General features: G+C 39.3%; 1 protein-coding gene across 2 annotated transcripts in view; it reads left to right on the top strand.

The window, feature by feature from the left end:
- LOC108701012 (ankyrin repeat and fibronectin type-III domain-containing protein 1) overlaps nucleotides 1-22,508 on the top strand; it is a 412,491-nt gene that overhangs the window by 308,419 nt on the left and 81,564 nt on the right. For both annotated transcript variants that reach the window (XM_018235128.2, XM_041576478.1), the window contains exon 11: nucleotides 979-1,086. In XM_018235128.2, coding sequence (XP_018090617.1) covers nucleotides 979-1,086 — 108 coding nt within the window. The remainder of the gene's footprint in view (nucleotides 1-978; nucleotides 1,087-22,508) is intronic.

Here is a 22,508-nt window from a genome sequence, read left to right on the forward strand (position 1 = left end):
GTACGCTGAAGTCGATGTAGGTTGTGCGTTAACACTGTGCACTTCAGTAAATATGATATGCATCTCATACATGCTATATAGTGGGTTGGCACTCTCATCAGATGATCCATGCCTAGTTCTGCATTTGGAATAGTGATGTCTCATTTAGCATTTAAGTTCTCTCTCTCACATCAGAATACCTTCCTTGTGAGGTACGCAATATGCTTGACACTAAATTTGATCAATAATCATACATGCGTGGCTTAGGTTATGCAGTGTGTGTTGACTTATTGCCCAGCTGTCTCTGCATATATAGAGGCCATGCTCTGGTCCTGCTGGATTGCACTTTATCTGTCCTGACTGTAAAGTCCAACTGCCAATGATGGTAAATGGATGAGGCAGATGCAGAAATGAGAGAGACTGCAAGTCTTATTCAGATTCATCAGTGCTATTTGACCATCTGCATGGATGGCTACTGTATATCTTAAAATACCCAGCCATTACACCTGCATGCCAGACTGGCCCATAACTTTACAGATGGTCTATATATGGCCACCTTAATGAGACCTGAATGTATGAAATGACTAAGCCAAGTAAATTAGATGCTTGTATAGACCATTGCTATCCATGGCTTTTTAAGAATATTAGAAAGTGTCTTAGACCAGATTGTCCAATAAGTACCAAAGCTTTTACTATTTGTAGAGCCTCTTTCCTTTGTAATCTGGTGATCTTGTTTTCCTAGATATTGATATCTCTCTTAGTTAAGTTCTGAGGGACACCAGAATACATGGCTACTAGTATAATGTACTATAGACACCAGCCCAGTACCTATTCCTCTCCATGTGTAATTTCCAGTAGATGCCTTGACCCATTGCTCTCACTGTATAATGCACTATTGATCCCAGTTTGCTAAAAGAAAAAATCAATACTTAAATGAAGCATCTGAAGTATTGATAAAGCTGTAACACCAATTTAACGTATATTTTTGTTGTTCAACAGACTGGAAAGACTATGATGGTCGAGATTTCAGGCACAAGGGACAAAATGAAGCATTAGAGCGTCTGTTACAGCAGGTCCGGACTGTTCATCAACATTACAGCTGTAGAGGTAAGAAGAAAAGGGTGTCAAATATTTCCGACATAGGCTTTTATGGGGAAATGTAATAAAAGCATTCATGCAGAGGAAAATTTGTTCACATTGTACATATTTTTTCCATTAACCTTTCATCAAGGCATTTTGTCATTTGTGCCATTGTGCAGTGAATGTCCTAAAATGTCTTACTGAAAAAGCAGTTATTTTGTGACAAAACAATTCACAGCACTTTCAAACTGATATTAAAAATATGGGACGTAATAAACTGCCTAATAACATGACTGCATTGTAGAATGGGTTTTTTTCTTTTTCCCACACGTTTCTCTCTCATCTTTTATTATCCATGGCACAAAAATGTCTCTTCAGTGGCCCAATTGCTAAACAATTAATCAACTGATCCATGCCTGAAAAATGATAATTACTTAAGGCGTGCTGTATGGTAGAAAAAGATATTTACATTTTTAGGATGCATTGATTTTAAAAGTAATCATACTGAAAAACACACTTTAAAGCACTTTGTGGAAAGCTTTTCCCTTTAAGATCGCACTTCTAGGAGCAAGTCTTCCTGCTTTACCCTGGGGGATTGTCTCACCCTAGCCCTGTAAGTAGGGATGTAGCGAACGTCGGAAAAAAAGTTCGCGAACATATTCGCGAACTTGCGCAAAAACGCGAGCGGTTCGCGAACGGTTCGCGAACCCCATAGACTTCAATGGGAAGGCGAACTTTAACATCTAGAAAAGACATTTCTGGCCAGAAAAATGATTTTAAAGTTGTTTAAAGGGTGCAACGACCTGGACAGTGGCATGCCAGAGGGGGATCAAGGGCAAAAATGTATCTGAAAAATCTGCCTGTGTGTGCTTGGAAGAGATAGTGTAGGGGGAGAGCTGTTAGTGATTTCAGGGACAGATGATAGTAAGTTTGCTGGCTAGTAATCTGCTTGATACTGCTCTGTATTGGAGGGACAGAAGTCTGCAGGGATTTGAGGGACATTTTAGCTTAGGTAGCTTTGCTGGCTAGTAATCTACTGTTCTCTTTAAACAACTGCCATACGTTGACCTTGTAGGCATTGTTTGCCCAGTTTTTTTGGACGCAGCCACTGAAGCACAGTTGCCAGAAAAAATATGCCATATAAATGCTGAAAATAGTCATTTTTCGCCATACGTTGACCTTGTAGACATTGTTTGCCCAGTTTTTTTGGACGCAGCCACTGAAGCACAGTTGCCAGAAAAATTATGCCATATAAATGCTGAAAATATAAATTTTTTTGGTTGCAGCCACTGAAGCACAGAGGCCAGAAAAATTATGCCATATAAATGCAGAAAATATGCATTTTTTTGGTCGCAGCCACTGAAGCACAGTTGACAGAAAAATTATGCCATATAAATGCTGAAAATATAAACTTTTTTGGTTGCAGCCACTGAAGCACAGAGGCCAGAAAAATTATGCCATATAAATGCAGAAAACATGCATTTTTTTGGTCGCAGCCACTGAAGCACAGTTGACAGAAAAATTATGCCATATAAATGCTGAAAATATAAATTTTTTTGGTTGCAGCCACTGAAGCACAGAGGCCAGAAAAATTATGCCATATAAATGCAGAAAATATGCATTTTTTTGGTCGCAGCCACTGAAGCACAGTTGCCAGAAAAAATATGCCATATAAATGCTGAAAATAGTCATTTTTTGCCATATACGTTGAGTCAACGTATGGCAAAAAATGACTATTTTCAGCATTTATATGGCATATTTTTTCTGGCCTCTGTGCTTCAGTGGCTGCGGCCAAAAAAACTGGGCAAACAATGCCTACAAGGTCAACGTATACACTACTACAGCGGTGGATACGGATTACGTAAAATATATTATGGCTGCTTGAAAAAAGTGACTCCGGTGTTTTTTCTGGAGACGGTAATATTATGGATATTTAGACAGAATGTGAACAAGGTCACACAGCTCGATGGCGGGTTGAAGAAAACAGTGTGCAAATAATGCCTACAGGGCAAATAATGCCTAAAAGGTCAACTTATACACTACTACAGCGGTAGTAAAATAAAAAAAAGTAAAATAAAAAAAAATGAATATTAAAAAAAAAAAAATTAAAGTTGGTGCTGCTGAACTACTAGGAGCAGCAGATTAGCACACCAGTCCCACTCCCCAACACTGCTAGACTAATAGCACTGGGCTCTTATAGTAGTAGTAGTAGTAGTAGTAGTAGTAAAACAACAAAAAAATAAATAAAAGCAGTCCTTACAAGGACTACTGTTATTGCAGCAGTCAGCAGATGAGATCAGAAGCAGGACAGCTGCCCACTGCAGCTACATACAGAGCACTGCAGTAGAAGGTAGATTACTAGCCAGCAAAGCTACCTAAGCTTAAATGTCCCTCAAACCCCTGCAGACTTCTGTCCCTCCAATAACAGAGCAGTATCAAAACGATTACTAGCCAGCAAACTTTCAACTGTCCCTGAAATCACTAACAGGCAGCAGCTCTCTCCCTACACTATCTCTTCAGCACACACAGGCAGAGTGAAAAAACGCTGCAGGGCTTCGGTTTTTATAGGGAAGGGGAGTGGTCCAGGGGAGAGCTTCCTGATTGGCTGCCATGTACCTGCTGGTCTGGGGTGAGAGGGCAAAAAAAAGCGCCAACAATGGCGAACCCAAAATGGCGAACGTCGCGCGACGTTCGCGAACTTCCGGCGAGCGCGAACACCCGATGTTCGCGCGAACAAGTTCGCCGGCGAACAGTTCGCGACATCTCTACCTGTAAGTTATTGATCTATAATTCTCTAATTTCTAGCTCAAAGAATATATCCCAGTTGAAGGCTACAAGATGACAAATCCAATGCTTAAAGGTAGCCACCCATGCAAAGATTTTAATTTAAAGGTGACCTTACATGGCCAAATACCCCCATTTGGCACAGTCCTCAAACAAGCGGATCTGGGCCCAGATTGGCTATCCACATTCTGGACCAAATATAAGGAAGTTATTTAGTTCCACTAAAGTACAGTACAAGAGAACCATACTGAGAACATTTGATAGAAGGGCATTCTGTTGGTATTGAATCCTTTCTCTTCAAGTCGGAGTGACAACAAAGTGAATGTTCTTAATGTATAGAATAATCCACTTATTAGTCAGGTCACTAATTAGGAAGATGGTTGGTAAATCGGGTTGAAATGATTTTTTGTTTCTCAGGCCAACAATCAGTTGATAGAATTCATGAGCAGAGCGATCTGCTACTGACCACATCTGAGACCATCAGGGTTTTGTGCCCTGCCTAATCAACACCTGAACAATTCCCAATCAGATGTCTATCAATCATTTTAGTCCCTTACATGGGGCAGTCAGCTGCCAAGTTAGCAGCCAAAGTCTGGGCACTTTTAGTGGATGTGTCTTTTAATCAGTTATTTGTAGTATCTCGGACTGCAGAGGGTTTAATGTTCCTGCATTCATGCAGAGCTCCTCAAGCTGTGGTTATACAAGACAAAAATGATGTCATCTGGGGCATACAGTAAGATTAAAAAAACACTGTTTATTATTACACAGGTGGCTGCTGTGGAGTGGACGCCTAATGCATTTTGGGAACACCCCTTAATCATTGGCTCTTTTAATCAGTTGCACCAAATACACAATGTTAGGATTTGGTCAAATCCTTTGTGAAAGATTCGGCCGAATACCAAACCGTAATTTGCATATGTAAATTAGAGAAACAAGGGAGAAAGAGAGCTGATTGCATGATTCTTTGGATTCGGTTCGGCCAGGCACTTGGATTCGCCTAAATCCAAATCCTTTTGAAAAAGGCCAAAGCTTGGCCAAATCCCAAATGAATTCTGGGTGCATCCCTACTTCTCATACTCCTTTCTACTCAAGGCAGTCTTGTACTGGGCAGAGAACATGTAAATATTAGACCATTTCTGCTCAGTGATTTCAAATTTAGAGTCAAGATATGCACATACCCCTATTCTGTTGCTAGAAAGTTATTTTTTCCTTCTTATGGAATGCAAGTCTTTGGATGGTACCCAGACCTGGTCAGAAAGGCTCAAAAGAAACAGGATACTGTGGTTTGTTTTTATAGTATTGGCTTTCCTTTAAAGCAATTTATCTCTTTCAAAATACACTTGTAAATATTATTATGACATTCGCGTGGAAGAAACTTTTTAAGGGGGGGGGGCATTTAAACTCTTAGAAAATAAAATCCTCTTCTCCTATAAGAAATGGATTCTGTCTAGTTAGATATTTATAGAAGACTGCATGACAGTTTGTTGATGTGGCTGCTTTGTATTGCCTGCTATAAAACCTTATCCAGCTGTTTCTCTATCATCTCTAAACTACTCTCTAAGCTGCAATTCTTTTCATAAATTGCATCAGCAAAGCTCCTCTGATTGAAGTTGATAAGAAGGCAATAAATATCCTTAGAATTGTTGCAAGGTGCACCTTCCTGGTCTTCAAAAAATCTTGGGATATTTAAAAACTTTTCTCCTAAAAATATGTTGCTTTTTAGTGTAAATGTTTAACTTTGGTAATTAATATAACTATTATCTACACAGTATACAGAAGTGAAAGACACTCTCTTTGCCCTATCTGCTGATTTGGCAAGGTCACCAAATAAGTGGATCTTGCTGCAATTTGGCCACTCATGCACATTGCAATATTGGGTGGATCTCCGGGAACTATTTTTGGACAGATATTGGTCAGTAGTGCCCTTCGGAGGCACCCATACACAGGCCAATAAGCTTCTGCATCAGTCTGGATGGACTGAGTGTGCATGTTGTATTGGTCCACCTTACATTGATGTTTCCTCCTTCTATATGTATTGCTCACTGAGCTCTCAGTCTAGACAGGGTGTTGAACTTTCTTATTCTGCATGTGTTAGTTATCATGCCCTTGCCTATCAAATACATTTGCTGAGGAATGTGCATAGGATTTATGACCTTGCAGAACCTTAGAATCCCTTCAGAAAGTAGCCCCCCTTTTTAATAAGCATCTTGAGCAAACAAAATATCTTTTAATAGCTTATAGCAATTAAATACAAATATGGGTCTGCATTGAGCACCTTCTTGCTAGAGATGCATCCATGTGACACTGTGATCTGAATTGTGCCTCTGGTAATGCAATAAAAACAGACCTTCAAAGCAGCTAAGGTTCATTATAGTTGAAAATCGCGGGAAGTGAAAGTGACACTGTCCTCATTAGCTCATTATTGCAATCTGACAGCAGAACAATACTTTCTTAAATGCGCAAATACAGTATAACATTTTGCTTTTATTTGTTTTAAACAGTACCTACTAGCTCTCCTATATCCACAAGAAAGAAAATGATGTTCCATTCTCCCTGATAATGAATACCAGAAAAAACATATAAAGCCCAAAAACACAGATTCCTACATGCCCTGGAAATTTTTTAAAAAGTTTAGATATCTATAATATGTATAATAGGATATATATATATATATATATATATATGTATATACAAAACCAAAGTCCCATGGTGCACTCCCTTTACTAGGAACAAAACCTTGGTGCCTGCAAAATTAGGATAAACAAATGGGTAGAGAATAGCGGGAATCACAGGGTTTTTGTATGCCAAATAAAAAATATTTTTGTTGTTTGTCGGTATACTCCTGACGAAGATCCCAGTGGGGGATCGAAACGTTGAGTTCAATAAATAAATATATATATATAGATATAGATATATATGTGTATATATATATATATATATATATATATACTTTACTAATCCATTCAATTACACAACATGAAGGTCACAATTTTTGCCATTATTCTATACCACCTCAAACCAGATGAATTCAGACACAAACTAAATACTGGAATAAACAGTGATAAAAAAAAAAGGTTCTGCAAATAGGTTCTTTAAAGCTAGCCGTTTTTTACCCCAAATTTTAAATTCCTTAACTTCTAAAATTAATTACAAAGCTTTAAACATAGAAATTTTCTTTTGGATGGGAGTTTTGCCCACTCATAGCACAAATGTATACATACACGCACAATTCACAATTTGGTGTCAATAGCTTTCTAGATTTTGGTATTCTTATGTAGATTGGATGTTAAAAGGAATTCCTGTATCTAAGGACATTTGGACAATACTTTATAATAAAAAAACTTTTATAAAAAAATCATTAATCAATAAATTGTACTCAAAAATATATGGTTTTCTGGGGTCAACTTGTTGTTATGGGGTTTTTCTACACATATAAAGCAATGGTTTGGTTGCATACCGAAAGTTTAAGTAGAGAAAATTAGTAGTACCTACAATTTAAATTTTGGGGTCTCTCCATGCGCTTAAAGGGGTGGTTCACCTTTAAGACAACTTTTAGTATGTTATAGAATGGCCGATTCTTAGCAACTTTTCAATTAGTTTTCATTATTTTTTATAGTTTTATATATATATATATACATACATATAGTTTCATGGGCATTGCTGACCCCTTCTAAAAAACAAATGCTCTGTATGGCTACAAATGCATTGTTATTGCTACTTTTTATTATTTTATTACTTATCTTTCTATTCAGGCCTCTCCTATTCATATTCCAGTCTATTATTCAAATCAATGCATGGTTGCTGGGGTAATTTGGACCCTAGCTTCCAGATAACTGAAATTGTAAATTGAAGAGCTGCTGAATAAAAATCTATAAAACTGATAAACCATAAATAAAAAAAGACGAAAACAAATTGCAAATTGTGTCATATCACTGTCTTCATCATACTAAAAGTTAATATAAACGGGAGCAACCCCTTTAACTTTATAGGGCTTTTAACTGTAATTCCAGGCTTTTAAATGTATATACTGTAGGTTACAGAGGGAAAAAAACCAATATGGAAGATAAGGGCATGTAAACTGAAAAATGAGTCAATTTTCAGAAACATAAGCAAACATTTGGAGCTCTGCAGTTTGGCACACAGACATATGTACCCATTTTTCAGAATGTTTATGAAACTGATTTTCTGTAGTTAACATTCTACTACTGGCCTTTGCATAGTTGTATATTCACGCACATAATAAAATGTTTCTAAGATTTATATTTTCCATATATTATTGTTATATATATATATTATTCCATATATTATGGAAAATAGGTAATTTTCAAGTTATTTAGTCACGTCTTGTTACAGAAGCAGAATTGCACAGTTCAGGGAGATTTAGAAAGCTTATATAGTTTTTCAAGGTATGCTGCAAGTTTTCCCCCTGAAAGCCCAAAATATTTTTTTTTAAAAAATCAACTGGCAGTTATCGCCAATGAAGTCTGGCAGTGGAAGGGTTAATAAAGGAACATAAATGCCTATTGTATTCAGTACCACGGACAGCATTTATTTTTGTGTCATGCAAAGATAACTACAGCCTCTGTGAATCTGTGTATAAATAACTATGGGAACGAAGGAGGAGACAGGTGCCGAGAAATGGAAGACTTTTTTGCTCTATGCCAGAATGGTCTCTGCTAACAGCTCAGCCCATGCACGGCATCTCAAAACACCACTTCTTTAAGACGTTTGAAATTAAATCAAATATCCTCCAGTGAAATGTAGGCAAAAGAACAATTTTAAGATTCCTGAATAATTTCTATATTTCTAGGCCAGTTTCCACTTGATTTGAAAGATTTTATTCGACTTCAATGGCCTCAGTGGTGCCAGAACATTTCTCTTTCTCCTATTAATGCCACCTTTTGGCCAGACAGAAAAGAATGGCTTTTCATGCACTCCATAGAAATTAATAAAAATAAAAGAGACAAATACCTTTGTCTCATAATATTTCTATTTGACAATTGCTATGAAGAAAAATATAAAAAAAAAGTTGGAGCCAATTAACCCTGCCATAAAAATCAAATGAAGACAATCAACTTACATGAGTGAATTATAGATTCTTTATGACGTTTCCTTCCCATTACCGTCCTTCCTTTATTAAACCTAAAAAGTCAGCTTGCGAACAGAAAAGAGCAAAGTTTTTTTTTTTTTTGTAATGCTTAATTAGAAACAAGAGCAAGTTAATTGAGAGATTATGTAGGCCTCTAGGTGGCAACGCAGAAGATCTACAGAGGGCTCATCGGTGAATCAGTGTTCAAAGAAATGTGATTTGTGCAAACAACAGTAACAATCAAGAAAATATGAAGCAGATGGTTAGTTTAAACAAATGCAAAACTTCCTAATTGGGTTTTAACAAGCAAATAATTAGCCTGGTAATTGTCGGAACTCGCTTGCCCATTGATGGCACAGTAAAGGCAGCGACTTAACAGAAAGCATTCATAGAAAACAAATGTCTTTATTTGTGTCTTTAAGGCTTAAGCAGTGCTGCCATTCTTTCTATTTAGTTTCTATACTGCAAACATGTCAAGCAAACAAACATTCCTAAAATCGTAGCAAAGTAGGCCATGGCTATTAAAAAGTTCATCAGCCTCCAAACTGTTTAGTAGTTAAGCATTTATCTAAACTAAATCAGCGAGCTGTTCCTTGGCAGAGTCAGAACTAGTCTCCATCAATTTGGGATTAAAAATATCTACAGTATCTTGCTGGTTTCCTATAATGGAACCCAGCAGTATAGAGGACCCAGTGGGAGTTTAAAAAGATATTCAATGACATTATTTGTATGCAATACAGACCACCTTCCCCATGGTTCTAGGGTTGGGTGAGAATGATTTGATCGCTCTGCTAGACATTTATCAGATCAATGTTAGATCAATAACCAATCACAGCCATTATTTTGCACTTCGGGAACCTTTTTATGCAGGTGTTGCTGCTCAACTCTACATTTGAAGGTGGCTCACTGGTTAAAAAAAAGGTTGGAGTACCCAAGGCTTTCTAGTAGGGATGGGCACATTTTTTTGCCTTTTTTTGCTGAGAAAATTACGCCCATAGACTTGTATGGCGTTGTGCATCAAAAAAAAACAGACGCACGTCAAAATAATTTCGCCACGCGACAAAAAAATTTTGACGCCAATAGACTTTAATGAGCGTCTGCAACATTTCGCCGGCGGCAAATTTTTGTCGAAACGAAACGGGTCAAATTCGCCCATCCCTACTTTGTAGTGGCTTTAAAAAAAATTAATATGTACCATTTAGTAAATGGAATTTGATGATAAAATAAATAATATAGATTAAGATATACTGGCCTGTTAAAGGGATCCTGTCATCGGAAAGCATGTTTTTTTCAAAACACATCAGTTAATAGTGCTACTCCAGCAGAATTCTGCACTGAAACCCATTTCTCAAAAGAGCAAACAGATTTTTTTTATATCCAATTTTGAAATCTGACATGGGGCTAGACATTTTGTCAATTTCCCAGCTGCCCCTGGTCATGTGACTTGTGCCTGCACTTTAGGAGAGAAATGCTTTCTGGCAGGCTGCTGTTTTTCCTTCTCAATGTAACTGAATGTGTCTCAGTGAGACATTGGTTTTTACTATTGAGTGTTGTTCTTAGATCTACCACACAGCTGTTATCTTGTGTTAGGGAGCTGCTATCTCGTTACCTTCCCATTGATCTTTTGTTTGGCTGCTGGGGGGAAAAGGGAGGGGGTGATATCACTCCAACTTGCAGTACAGCAGTAAAGAGTGATTGAAGTTTTTCAGAGCACAATGTCACATGACTTGGGGCAGCTGGGAAATTGACAATATGTCTAGCCCCATGTCAGATTTCAAAATTGAATATAAAAAAATCTGTTTGCTCCAGCAGAATTCTGCTGGAGCAGCACTATTAACTGATTCATTTTGAAAAAAATTTGTTTTCCCATGACGGTATCCCTTTAATGAGAATGCCAATGATAAATCTTGGGGGTAGATCATTTTCCTTCACTTACACTGCATATTTAGCAACATTGCACTTGGTGCTAAGCCATGAGACCTGTGCTAAAATAGGGCATAATGGGCCATTTGCACCCTTAATGACAACTTCTTAGTCACTATAAGTTTTCGATTGAGAACAGTCAGTGGTTTCTAAACAGTGATTTTTAAAAATCCAAGCAGAAACATTTCCAGGGAGACACAGCCTGACACTTCCCCTGATATAATAATAAAAAAATATAACATTTATGATATGGTATAGTTTCTAAACTGAAGACCACCGGGCACATTAACATGCCTACAAATAGCATATAACAATTTTATCACGTGTACATTGAAAAGAGAATTCCATTTCCTTTTTGTTATATTGTTAGCATAGTAATTTAATGGCTATTTACCTATGTGTACATAAGATCTAATTACCTTTAAAATGATTTCCCTATTTGTTATCTGAAGGACCTCCTTAGAGCCGCGCTAGCTAAACATGCCATTAAGGGAACAGCTAAATAAAAATCAAGCATTACGACAGAAAAAGGAAATGGTTTTATTTTGTGGTTTGAACAAATTATTTGCTGGAAAGTTCAAAGAATTTAAAATATTACGAATTTATGTAGCAGTTGTAAATAAATCCCATTTGGAGTTAATCAAGATGAATTTGTGTAAGGATGAGGTGGGGAAAAATAATGAAACGCTCTGGAAAAAAAAGTTCTTAAAAAGGTTTATTTGCATTACCCAGTAAAGTGCAGCTCAGGGAGAGAGAATTAGTTGAGACATAATTCTTGGATAAACTCTTTGCCTAAATGGTTCATGCAAGTGTTCAAGCAGCTGAAAGACATTCTTTAACTTGGATTTGATACCCTGATGTGAGAAAACATATCTGAAACTGAATGTTCTCTAAGGATCTTATCATCACGATCAGACTACAGATAGGGAGAGTTTGCAGGACAAATAAGGTGCATAACTTATCTCTCAGGGCACAAAAATACTTTAGGAGCCTGTATTTTTTAGAACAAACAATTTACTAATAAACTGGACAGTAATAACCAGACATGCTAAATAGCATCAAGGTGATCCTGTGTATATTTAGCCATGCAGTTTTGGTTTCTAGTGCTAAAATGCAATATACTATTGAGTTAGAGTCCAAAGAAGGGCAACTAATCTGGTAAATGGTTGTAATAACATACCCTGGTGGTCTAGTGGGAGGGGGTCTGCAGGGATGCCTGCAGCCTCCTCGGCGGGGACACCTGCCATGCTGTTGCTCCTCTGCTGGTTCTGCTTCCTAGGGCATGCGCGCCACTTCCCTATTTATTGGCACAAACTTTTAAGTATTTAAAGCCACAGAATATGTTTTTCCTTGCCCGTTATAGGTTCATTCCTAGTGAGTTCCTGGTGCCTATCTGAGTTTATTCCAGTCTGATTCTGATACCTGTTGTGACCCCTGACTGTTTGTGACGATTCTGACTTCCGAAATCCTGACCCTGCCTGATAACCGACTCTTCTATCCGTAACTCTCCTGATTGATCTCCTGGCTTGACCCTTGCCTGTTTGACTCCGTTTGCACTCTGCCTGCCCCGATCCGGCCTGATCTGACTACATTTTCCGCCTACGCCTTGTACTGTGTTCATCTTCCCAAAAGACTTTACTTTACCGTTGTGCCCCTTTGCTCGTCCAGAACCCTTCGCTTGGCACCTCTCTTAATAAGACCTGGCGACATCCGATTAGCTGAGGCTCCTCCCAAGGTGAAAGGCGGCTGTTAAAAGCAGAAGCAAGAGCCGAGAACAGGGTGCTTAGCATTGGTTCTGGATTTAGGGTGCTGACTGTGACATTGGTATGGAAAGTCTCGGAAATGAAAGTTAAGAAAGGCTGGCCAAGTTGGGGTTGTTTACACTGAAGAATAATCTCTTACAGGGTGAAATGATGAATGTGTATAAATATGAATCAACCATATAGTAAACTCTCTGCTTTATTCACCAAGAGGGCCTTCAACAAACTCAAGGGTACCCATTTATATTAGAAGAAATTAGGTTCCATCTTAAAATGCTTGAAGAGTTAGAACTGTGAAGTTGTGGAATCCTCTCCCTGAATTTGGTGTACTAGCAGACATTAGATAGTTTCAAGAAGGGGTTGAATGGCTTTTTAGCAAGTAAGAAAAAAGGGGTGATGTGATTGCCATCTTGGAGTCTGGAATTGTTTCCCCCTGAGGCAAATTGGAGAGACTTCAGATGGGGATTTTTGACTTCCTCTGGATCAACTAGCAGGCTGGTTTCATTTAGATTTAGACTGAAAAGGTTGAACTCTATGGATGTGTCTTTTTGTTACTATGTAAATTCAGAGGAAATCACCTCTTCCCTGTCATAATCATGGGCATGGAGTCCCTGTACAGGTTGCTAAGTCCTACCAATGAACTACCACATATATATGTGTCTTCAGGGGAGCTTTGGCCTTCTTGGCTTGTTATCCCTATCTGTCATTTGCCTTTCCCCATTTCTGGTTTGGATTTTTTCAGGGTATATCACACGGTCTAGAAACTCACCTCCACCCTCATCCATGAGTGGGAGCCAAGAAAAAGATCCAAACTCCTTCATTGTATACTTTAAAAGGGTCAGTTACTTCTGCCTGTCATATGGGGTGTAGGGAGTATGTGGGTACGATTTCCAACATAGGGCATTAATATAAAAAATAAAGCAATATAAAAAAATGATCGTCCATTACTTTTCCCTCCTTTAGGTAAGTGTCCCCTCCTTTAGGTAGAAACACACATTTACTATTAGAATATTTTTTGGGAATATTCTAATAGTATGTTTAATTGGGAATTTTTAAAACTAAATGATAATGCAAAGACACATTGCATTAACTAAAAATCAATTTGAAGTGTACAGCCATTTCAGTCATCGGTTATGTTGCAAGCCACTTATTAAGACTAAATCATCCTGGGAATGACTGGTAAAGACTTGTTTTTATATGTTTAATCTTCTAGAAAATGCAAATGCTTCTCAAAACCAAGTAATTTATTTATCTTTATGATGCTTTAGTATGCCAACATTACTAAATTACTGTGATTACTTGTGTTGACAACACATTTAATTGCCATAATTTGGTTTAAAACCGAACAAGCCCAAATTCTCTGGATATGGATTTCAAAAAAACATTTTAACAATTTTATTTTCTGCATGTCTGTTAATAAATGGTTTGTTATTGTCTGGCAAATCAAGTGTCAAATGATTGCATTGCTTACATACATGCATACATACATACATGCATACATGGATTTATATAGTTATTTTGCTATTGGACAGGAAAGATGTTAATAGGATGTGTTCATTACACTGCAGGACTGAACACTGTAAGACATTTCAAAATGTTTTCGTTTTCTTTTACATAAGGAATTGAGTGTTTGTGTTTTAAGAGTTCAGTGGCTTTGTTTGCTCTTTTTTAAACGACCTTACTAGAGCCCTAGTCCAAACCATAAGCACAGACCCTGATTCATCCTCCACCAAACTTAACATATGCATCATACATGCAATCAAGGAGCATTCTCCAGGGAGCTCAGACCAGTGCCAAGTAGAGAGAGTGCCCCAGGTTAGCTCCCATCCTTGATCCCCCCCCCCAACCCAGTATCTAGACTTGGATGTCTAAATGCTTGGAGATGGATTTATCAAAAGATAGAATTTGAGCTTTCCAATCTTTTTTAATTTGAAAAAACTCAACTCAAAAATCTCAAAGCTGTGCTTATTTATTTGACGATGTAAAACCTGAAAAAAACAACTTGAACAAATCACCTTCTACCCATCATTTTCAATGAGTCAAATTTCAAATTAGTCTTGAAAAATCAAATTGAAAAATAGCACTCCCATTGCCTTTTAGATGCCAATTTTTTATATTTGTGTAAGAGTTTTTTGCACTTAAATCTTAAAAATGTGTGAATTTGAATTTGTGATTTTTGCCTGGAGAAAAGGTGTCAATAAATGGAGATTCAGTGCTGACTTGTTTCCAAGTCAGCACTGGATAACTGAAACAGTACACTATTATTCCACGCCCACCCTCCCCCAGGGAAAACACATGTGCAAGGGCTCGCAGGGCACTGTTAAAATCTGCACCCATCCGTGCTTTACAACTCCCCTTCTGCCAACATCTCCCACACCAGCAGCCTAAAGCTGGCCATAGATGTAAAGATTTTTAAAAGATCTGATCGTCATCATGAGACCACGATTATCTCGAAAAAAACGTACGAATTGTCCATCAACTAAAAAGACCATTTCAGGCTATATTGCCAGGAAAACAAAGGGTAGCTGCCTGCTTGTCCCTGCAAACATAGATAGATTGCACTCGGACCGATAAAGATTTTTTTTCCTGGCCGATCAATTTTCTGACAGATGTCGGTTGAAAAATCGTAAGATGTACGATCGTTCGAATCCCATTAACCGCACGATAATTGGTCGGACATTTGCTAAAATCGGTCGTTCGGCAAGAAAAATCTTTGGGGACCTTAAAAAGGACATCTGCTGCCTAAAGGAGGAAAAACTGGCTCTCTAGCACACACAGAGCTGAGAACAAAATGGGGCCTACCTCCTCGAAAGAAGCCGGAGACTTGAATAGTGGAGGTACCCGGGAACGAGCTGGGGCCTGAACTGCAGGGCAGACTGCTGGCCTGGTGACGTGGGGCCTAGTGGCAGACAAGATGGCGGCATCAGCATGTGGAATTTGCTACGAGAGGGCCAAACACGCTGGATCAGGTTTACACAAACATTTCCAGTGCGTACCGAGCAGAGCCCCCCCACACTTCGGATACTCAGACCACATCTCTGTTATGCTAATTCCAGCATACAGACCACTCGTCAGGCGCTCTAAACCAGTTCTGAAGCAGGTGAAAACATGGCCAGCAGGAGCCATGACTGCTCTTCAGGACTGTTTTGAGTGCACTGACTGGAACTTGTTTAGGGAGGCTGTAACCTACAGCAACTACATGAACTTGGATGAGTACGTCAACTGTAATCAGCTACATCACAAAGTCCATTGATGATGTCACTGTCCCCAAGTGCATCACTACACGCCTCAACCAAAAGCCGTGGTTCACTGGAGAGGTACGTGTGTTACTGAGGGCCCGAGACTCTGCTTTCAGGGAAGGTGACGAAGTAGCCCTGAGAACAGCGAGAGCCAAACTTTCCCATGCCATCAGAATAGCTAAATGTGCATACAATCAGAGAATACACAGCTTCTTCCAGGAGAATGGTGACACACGGCGCATGTGGCAGGGCATCCAGGCTATCACAAACTACAGGTCAACACCATATGCCTGAGACAGTGACACCTCCATTGCAGATGCACTGAACGACTTCTATGCACGGTTTGAAGCACAGAACAACACAGGAATGAGGAAGACCATCACTCTGCCTAGTGACCAGGCACAGCGTCTGACGGTAGCTGACGTGAGGATGACTCTGGAAAGAGTAAACCCATGGAAGGCTACAGGACTAGACAATATTCCTGGCCGAGTGCTAAGAGAATGTGCAGATCAGCTGGCAGATGTTTTCACTGACACCTTTAACATCTCCCTGAACATCTCCACTGTCCCGAAGTGCTTCAAAACCACCACCATTGTCCCCGTGCCGAAGAACTCATCAGTGTCCTGCCTCAACGACTACCGTCCTGTGGCACTCACCCCCATCATCATGACGTGTTTTGAGAAGCTTGTCAAGAAACAAATCAAACCCCGCTGCCACCAGCACTGGACCCCCTACAGTTCACATACCGGCAAAATCGTTCAACAGACGATGCAATAGCCACCACCCTCCATCTGGCCCTCTCTCATCTGGACAAAAAAGACACTTACGTTCGAATGCTGTTCATAGACTTCAGTTGAGCATTCAACACTATCATTCCTCAGCATCTGATAGAAAAGCTGAACCTGCTTGGACTGAACACCTCCCTCTGCAGTTGGGTTCTGGACTTCCTGACCGACAGACCTCAGTCAGTCAGATTTGGAAAGATCATCTCCAGAACCACCACACTGAGCACCGGAGCCCCTCAAGGCTGTGTGCTTAGTCCTCTACTGTTCACTCTGCTGACGCATGACTGTGCAGCCACGCACCACACAAATCACATCATAATGTTTGCTGATAACACAACCGTGGTGGGTCTCATCAGCAATAAAGACGAGTCACCATACAGAGAGAAGGTGCAGCGGTTAACAGACGTGCAGAGCCAACAACCTGTCTCTCAATGTAGACAAAACAAAGGAGATGGTTGTTGACTTTAGGATGACTAGAAGTGACCACCTGCCACTGTACATCGACGGCTCTAATGTGGAAATCGTCAAAAGCACCAAATTCCTTGGTGTCCACCTGGCAGAGAACCTCACCTGGTCCCACAACATCAGCTACTTAGCCAAGAAAGCCCAACAGCGCCTCTACTTCCTGCGCAAGCTGAGGAAATCCCATCTTCCACCATCCATACTTGAAACCTTCTACAGAGGGACTATCAAGAGTATCCTGAGCAGCTGTATCACTGTCTTGGCTGGGAACTGCACTGTCATGGAGCACAAGACCCTACAGAGGATAGTGAAGACAGCAGAGAAGTTCATAGGTGTCTCTCATCCTTCCATCATGGACATTTACAATACTCACTGCATCCATTAAGCCACCAGCATTGTGGCTGATCCAACACACCCCTCACACTCACTGTTCACACTCCTGCCATCTGGAAAAAGGTACCGAAGCATTAGGGCCCTAACTACCAGACTGTGTAACCATTTCTTCCGCCAAGCCATAAGGCTCCTGAATACTCAGGGACCGGACAGAGCTCTCTCACACTCCATCTGACCTTATTGTTTAAATAAATAGCCATTGGATACAATTGTTCTCTATGAGCACGTCTGCACTTTATCATGTTCTTCATCATGTTCTTACTACTAGCATATCACAATGATACACCCATCATGTCTGACGTTTAGCATTATTTACTTAACATATTACATCTGCTGAGTGTGCACTGTCTTATCCTGTCCCTGCACTATGCTGTTCTGTTTTGCAGGAGTTGCATATTTTTGCACTTGCGCTTTTTGTCTGTTGTCCAGTACATCTATGTTGTGTGTAGCACCATGGTCCTATGTACTGTACAAACGTATATGGATGAAATGACAATAAACCCACTCTTGACTTGATTTTTGCAGCTCAATAGGTTGATTATTTAACTGTAAATTATTTCTGAAAAGGGTCAAAGGAATGTTGCTAAGAGATTTAGGAATCTTACACAGCCACACACACAATCACCTGCAAAATATTGGTGGAGGATTATTTATTGGTTTCGTCCTGCAGCTTTCTTCCTACAATATCTACGTAGAAAGTAAAAACTGGCCATGGAAGAGAACATGCTGTTATGGCCTTTACTTTTCTCACGCTAAGGGGCCGATTCATGAATCTCGAGTGAAGGATTCGAAGTAAAAAAACTTCGAATTTCAAAGTGTTTTTTGGGCTACTTCAACCATCGAATGGGCTACTTCGACCTTCGACTATGAATCGAACGATTCGAACTAAAAATCGTTCGACTATTCGACCATTCGATAGTCGAAGTACTGCCTCTTTAAAAAAAACTTCGACCCCCTACTTCGGCAGCTAAAAGCTACCGAAGTCAATGTTAGCCTATGGGGAAGGTCCCCATAGGCTTGCCTAAGTTTTTTTGATCGAAGGATATTCCTTCGATCGTTGTATTAAAAATCCTTCGTATCGTTCGATTAGAAGGATTTAATCGTTTGATCGAAGGAATAATCCTTCGATCGTTCGATCGCAGCATTTGCGCTAAATCCTTCGACTTCGATATTCGAAGTCGAAGGATTTTAGTTCCTAGTCGAATATCGACCCTTCATACATCTGCCCCTAAATGTACTGTATTATTTCACACCTCTTCCTTATGTCATTGTTTGGAGAGCAAAATGTAATGGCATTCAGGATCTAACAAGTCCCGTCATAGATCCAGGTTTTAAGAGAACATTTAACAAGCAAGCTTTTATGCCTTTGCGTGGACGGAAATAGATTTGAAGCCCTTTGACTGCTAATGATGCATATGTGACCCCTTTCTTCCAGTGAAAAGGTTAAGTAAAGGAAGATTAGAAAGCACTGGGGCTTGTTTGTGAAACAAGAGCTGTTTCTGGCTAAACTATTAAAGAACCACATTCCGATCCGAGGCACAGGTACATTGGAGTCTGCTGAGATGCCTATCTGGGCAAAGCACCTCCAAGGGGAATTCTCATATGTACACCAATGAGACTTATTACAATTTTATCTCCTTAAATACACAAACGTTAGGCAACCTTTCAAGGCCTAACAAAATAAGCAAACTTCTAATAATGAAAAGGAAAGGAAAAAAAACCAACAAAGGCTGGCTAACTAGAGGAAAATGTTGGACTTGACACAATGATGAAATCTCAGTTCCTGTTTTACAGAGACAGTTCCATTCACTATAGGGAGGACGAGGCTGACTATATAAGATATGAGGAATTTATGCTCTTTAGATATGAGGGTTTTATGCTGAGAAATAAAAGTGTGTGCTTGTTTAATGTTTGTAGAGAACAGTGTGTATACAACTGACTGGCCCAGACTTGTCTGTTCACATACTTTTTTTTAATCTATTTTGAAAATTTGGCACCAGCCTTTGTATTTGATAAGGTGAATAATCTAATAAATGTCTTTCTCATAAGAGAGGCATTACTTTATGGTTCAATTTGGGTCTGTTATTTGGCATCTTCTTTGAACAGATCTCCAAGGTTCTGTGTAAGTTCTTCAGACTGAGCAAACGATCACTATTTCCTGAAGTTTCTAAATGTGCCCCCAATATGCTACGGGTTCATGTTCAAATATGGTGTTGTGTGAATACCCACATTTTAAACAATCCAATTTGAGTGATGCACAGCTGTTGAGAACATCAGCACTTACTGTGTGGTCAAGGCTTTTCGGTCACACACTTAAATTCCACAAACTGGATGGTGACACACAAGTATTGTGGCAAGCCAATGGCAATCATACATGATTTGGCAACGTCATGCATTACAAAGCTACTAGTTGTATATATAGAAGACTGAATGCATCTACCACCATGTCCAAAGTGTGCCTAAAAACTTTGCCAAAGTCTGCCCAGCACCAACTCAGGCACTGTAAATAGGGTGAGGTATTTTCGATAAAGTCTACATTTATGCTTTACAAAGTTCACACGGTTATTCATTAAGGTTCATTACATGGCCCATATAACCATATACCATGGTGCACAGAACGGTGTCAAATAATCTGCTGTAACTACTGTAACCAATATATCACAGTAAAGAATATTCCATATTGAAGCATATAGCTCATAATGATTCCAGTACAGTGTTGGACACTGTCAACACTCACTGTGATTTATCTGCAACTCCCAATATCTCCCAACAGCCAGAACCACAAACTCTAGTTTAATAGCTGGAAAGCAACACATTGGATATCCTTAGCAAACACACATATGTCCTATTATCTTGATTATTCTCATTTTAGCAATTTATATTGTCCATATTGTGCTCCCATAGCATAAAGATATTTACTTCACTTTGGTTCTGTTCACTCTGATTGCAGGATCCCTACCCAAGGTGCACTGCATTATCCAAACCAAACCTGACTGAATGTGGATACACAATGCTGGATACAGTTTAGTAAAGGCTCACTGTTAACCAGTGGAGAAAGATATCAATCTGCATATTCTCACTTCTGAACACAGTTCTATGGGCCAAAATTAAGGCAGCTGTTGCCCAAGTAAAACTTAACTAGAGAGCCAAGGGTGGAACCCTAAATATCCATGAGACTCCAAAGGACTTGAGGCCTGTTTCTTGGGGTCCTCATATCTACCACCCTGATAAACTCCAGTTGCACCTCTGTATGGCCTGTTACACATGCATTGAAGGCAAACAAGTGAAGATGTAAGTAGACAGAGACTAACATAACAAATAGGAGTGAATAATACTAGTGGGCGATACAGATGCAGAGAGGGCCGTAGGGAAGAGTCCAGAATACATCAGAAGTGGAAGTTACTGGTGCAGGAGAAACCAGTAGGCTAGAATAAGAAAAGACAACCGGAGGGAGCTAGATATAATTCAGTCCTTCAACTGATAATGAACTCCAATTCTCAGAAACCCAGAGCCAATTGTTGTCAAGGGGGTATTGGGAATTGTAGTTTAGCCACGTAAAGAAGCCTGCCAGTTGTCCAGTGTTGAAGATAGGAGACAGACAGAGAGAAAAAGATACAGATAATTTATATATAATTAATGACAGGAATTGTGAAGCTACTGAAGTCGGACTGCAGATAGATTATGCCCTCTGGATAGTCATTGCTTGGCTTTAGCATCACGTTGCATTCCTCAGGGGTATACAATAGCTGCCTTTTTAATCTGGCGATTCTGTCTCCTGTTACTGGTATGTTGTAGCATTCATGTATTTGGCAACTCATTTCAACAGGCTCATTCCTGGGCCATGCGAGCTGCCCTATGGCTTCACCTTTTATAGACGCACACCAAACAAATACGTGTAGCAATCTGACCTCTGTCCCACCCTGCTCAATCCCTTCCATTCTGCTGGGTTTATAGGAATGAATGCATTAACAGGCCACTGACAGCTTCTTTCATAGTTCGCTAAAACAGCCCTGTTGTCAAAGGCTTGGCAAGTTACAGGGTGACCTTTATATCCAGGGATTATCCGATTAATTCCTTAAAGTCTTCTCCCCCCTTCTCTCTAGTGTGGGTTTCTGTTTGTGTACACTGCCTTCCAGGAAAAATGGCCTAAAAACCACAAATAAATGTGTTATTTGTTATTGTAATTTTGTGTATAGCATGCACATCTCTATGTTAATATGGGAGGTTTTTCCCTTCCAAAGTTAATTTAACCAATGTTATAAATGATATGAAACTTTACATCTATATCCAGTTTTCTAAATGTGTATAATTAAGAATAAAGTATTGCAGGAGATACAGAAGATAAGCATTAATATGAATATTTATCAATATTAAACATTAACATATATAGGGCTAAAGGTTTGTGGCTTTGATGTATTGATTGATTGATCTTAATGCGATTGGACATGGTATGACTTAATAAAGCAAAACTTCTCAGGGACCATCCTATCATCCAGTAGGTGCTCAACAACTTTTACAACTACTTCATGCTAAAGACATAGGTTCCCTACAAATCTTGGGCTTCTGTCTGAAGTGTTATTTTGTGTTTCCACATGCAAGTATGGAATCTGTTATCTGGAAACCCGTTATCCAGAAAGATCCAAATTATGGGATGCCATCTCCCATAAACTCAGTTTTATCTAAATAATCCAAGTTTTTAAAAGCTATTTGCTTGTTTTCCCTGTGATTATAAAACAGTACCTTGTACTTGATCCAAACTAAGATAAACTTAATTGGAAGCAATTCCAGCCTAATGGGTTTCTGTAATGTTTAAATTATTCTCTAGTAGACTTGTGCTATGAAGATCCGAATTACAGAAAGGTCAATAATCCAGAAAAACCCTGGTCCCAGAGCATTTTGCATAACCCCTACCGTATCTTATTGTGCACAGTTTGCAACAAAACTGTTCAGAAATTATCTTTGCCTCATACACAAGGTGCAAAAGTGCATCTATAATTGCTTAAGTGATGGGCTA

This window comes from Xenopus laevis, chromosome 9_10L, assembly GCF_017654675.1.
Source record: "Xenopus laevis strain J_2021 chromosome 9_10L, Xenopus_laevis_v10.1, whole genome shotgun sequence".
Lineage (NCBI taxonomy): Eukaryota > Metazoa > Chordata > Amphibia > Anura > Pipidae > Xenopus > Xenopus laevis.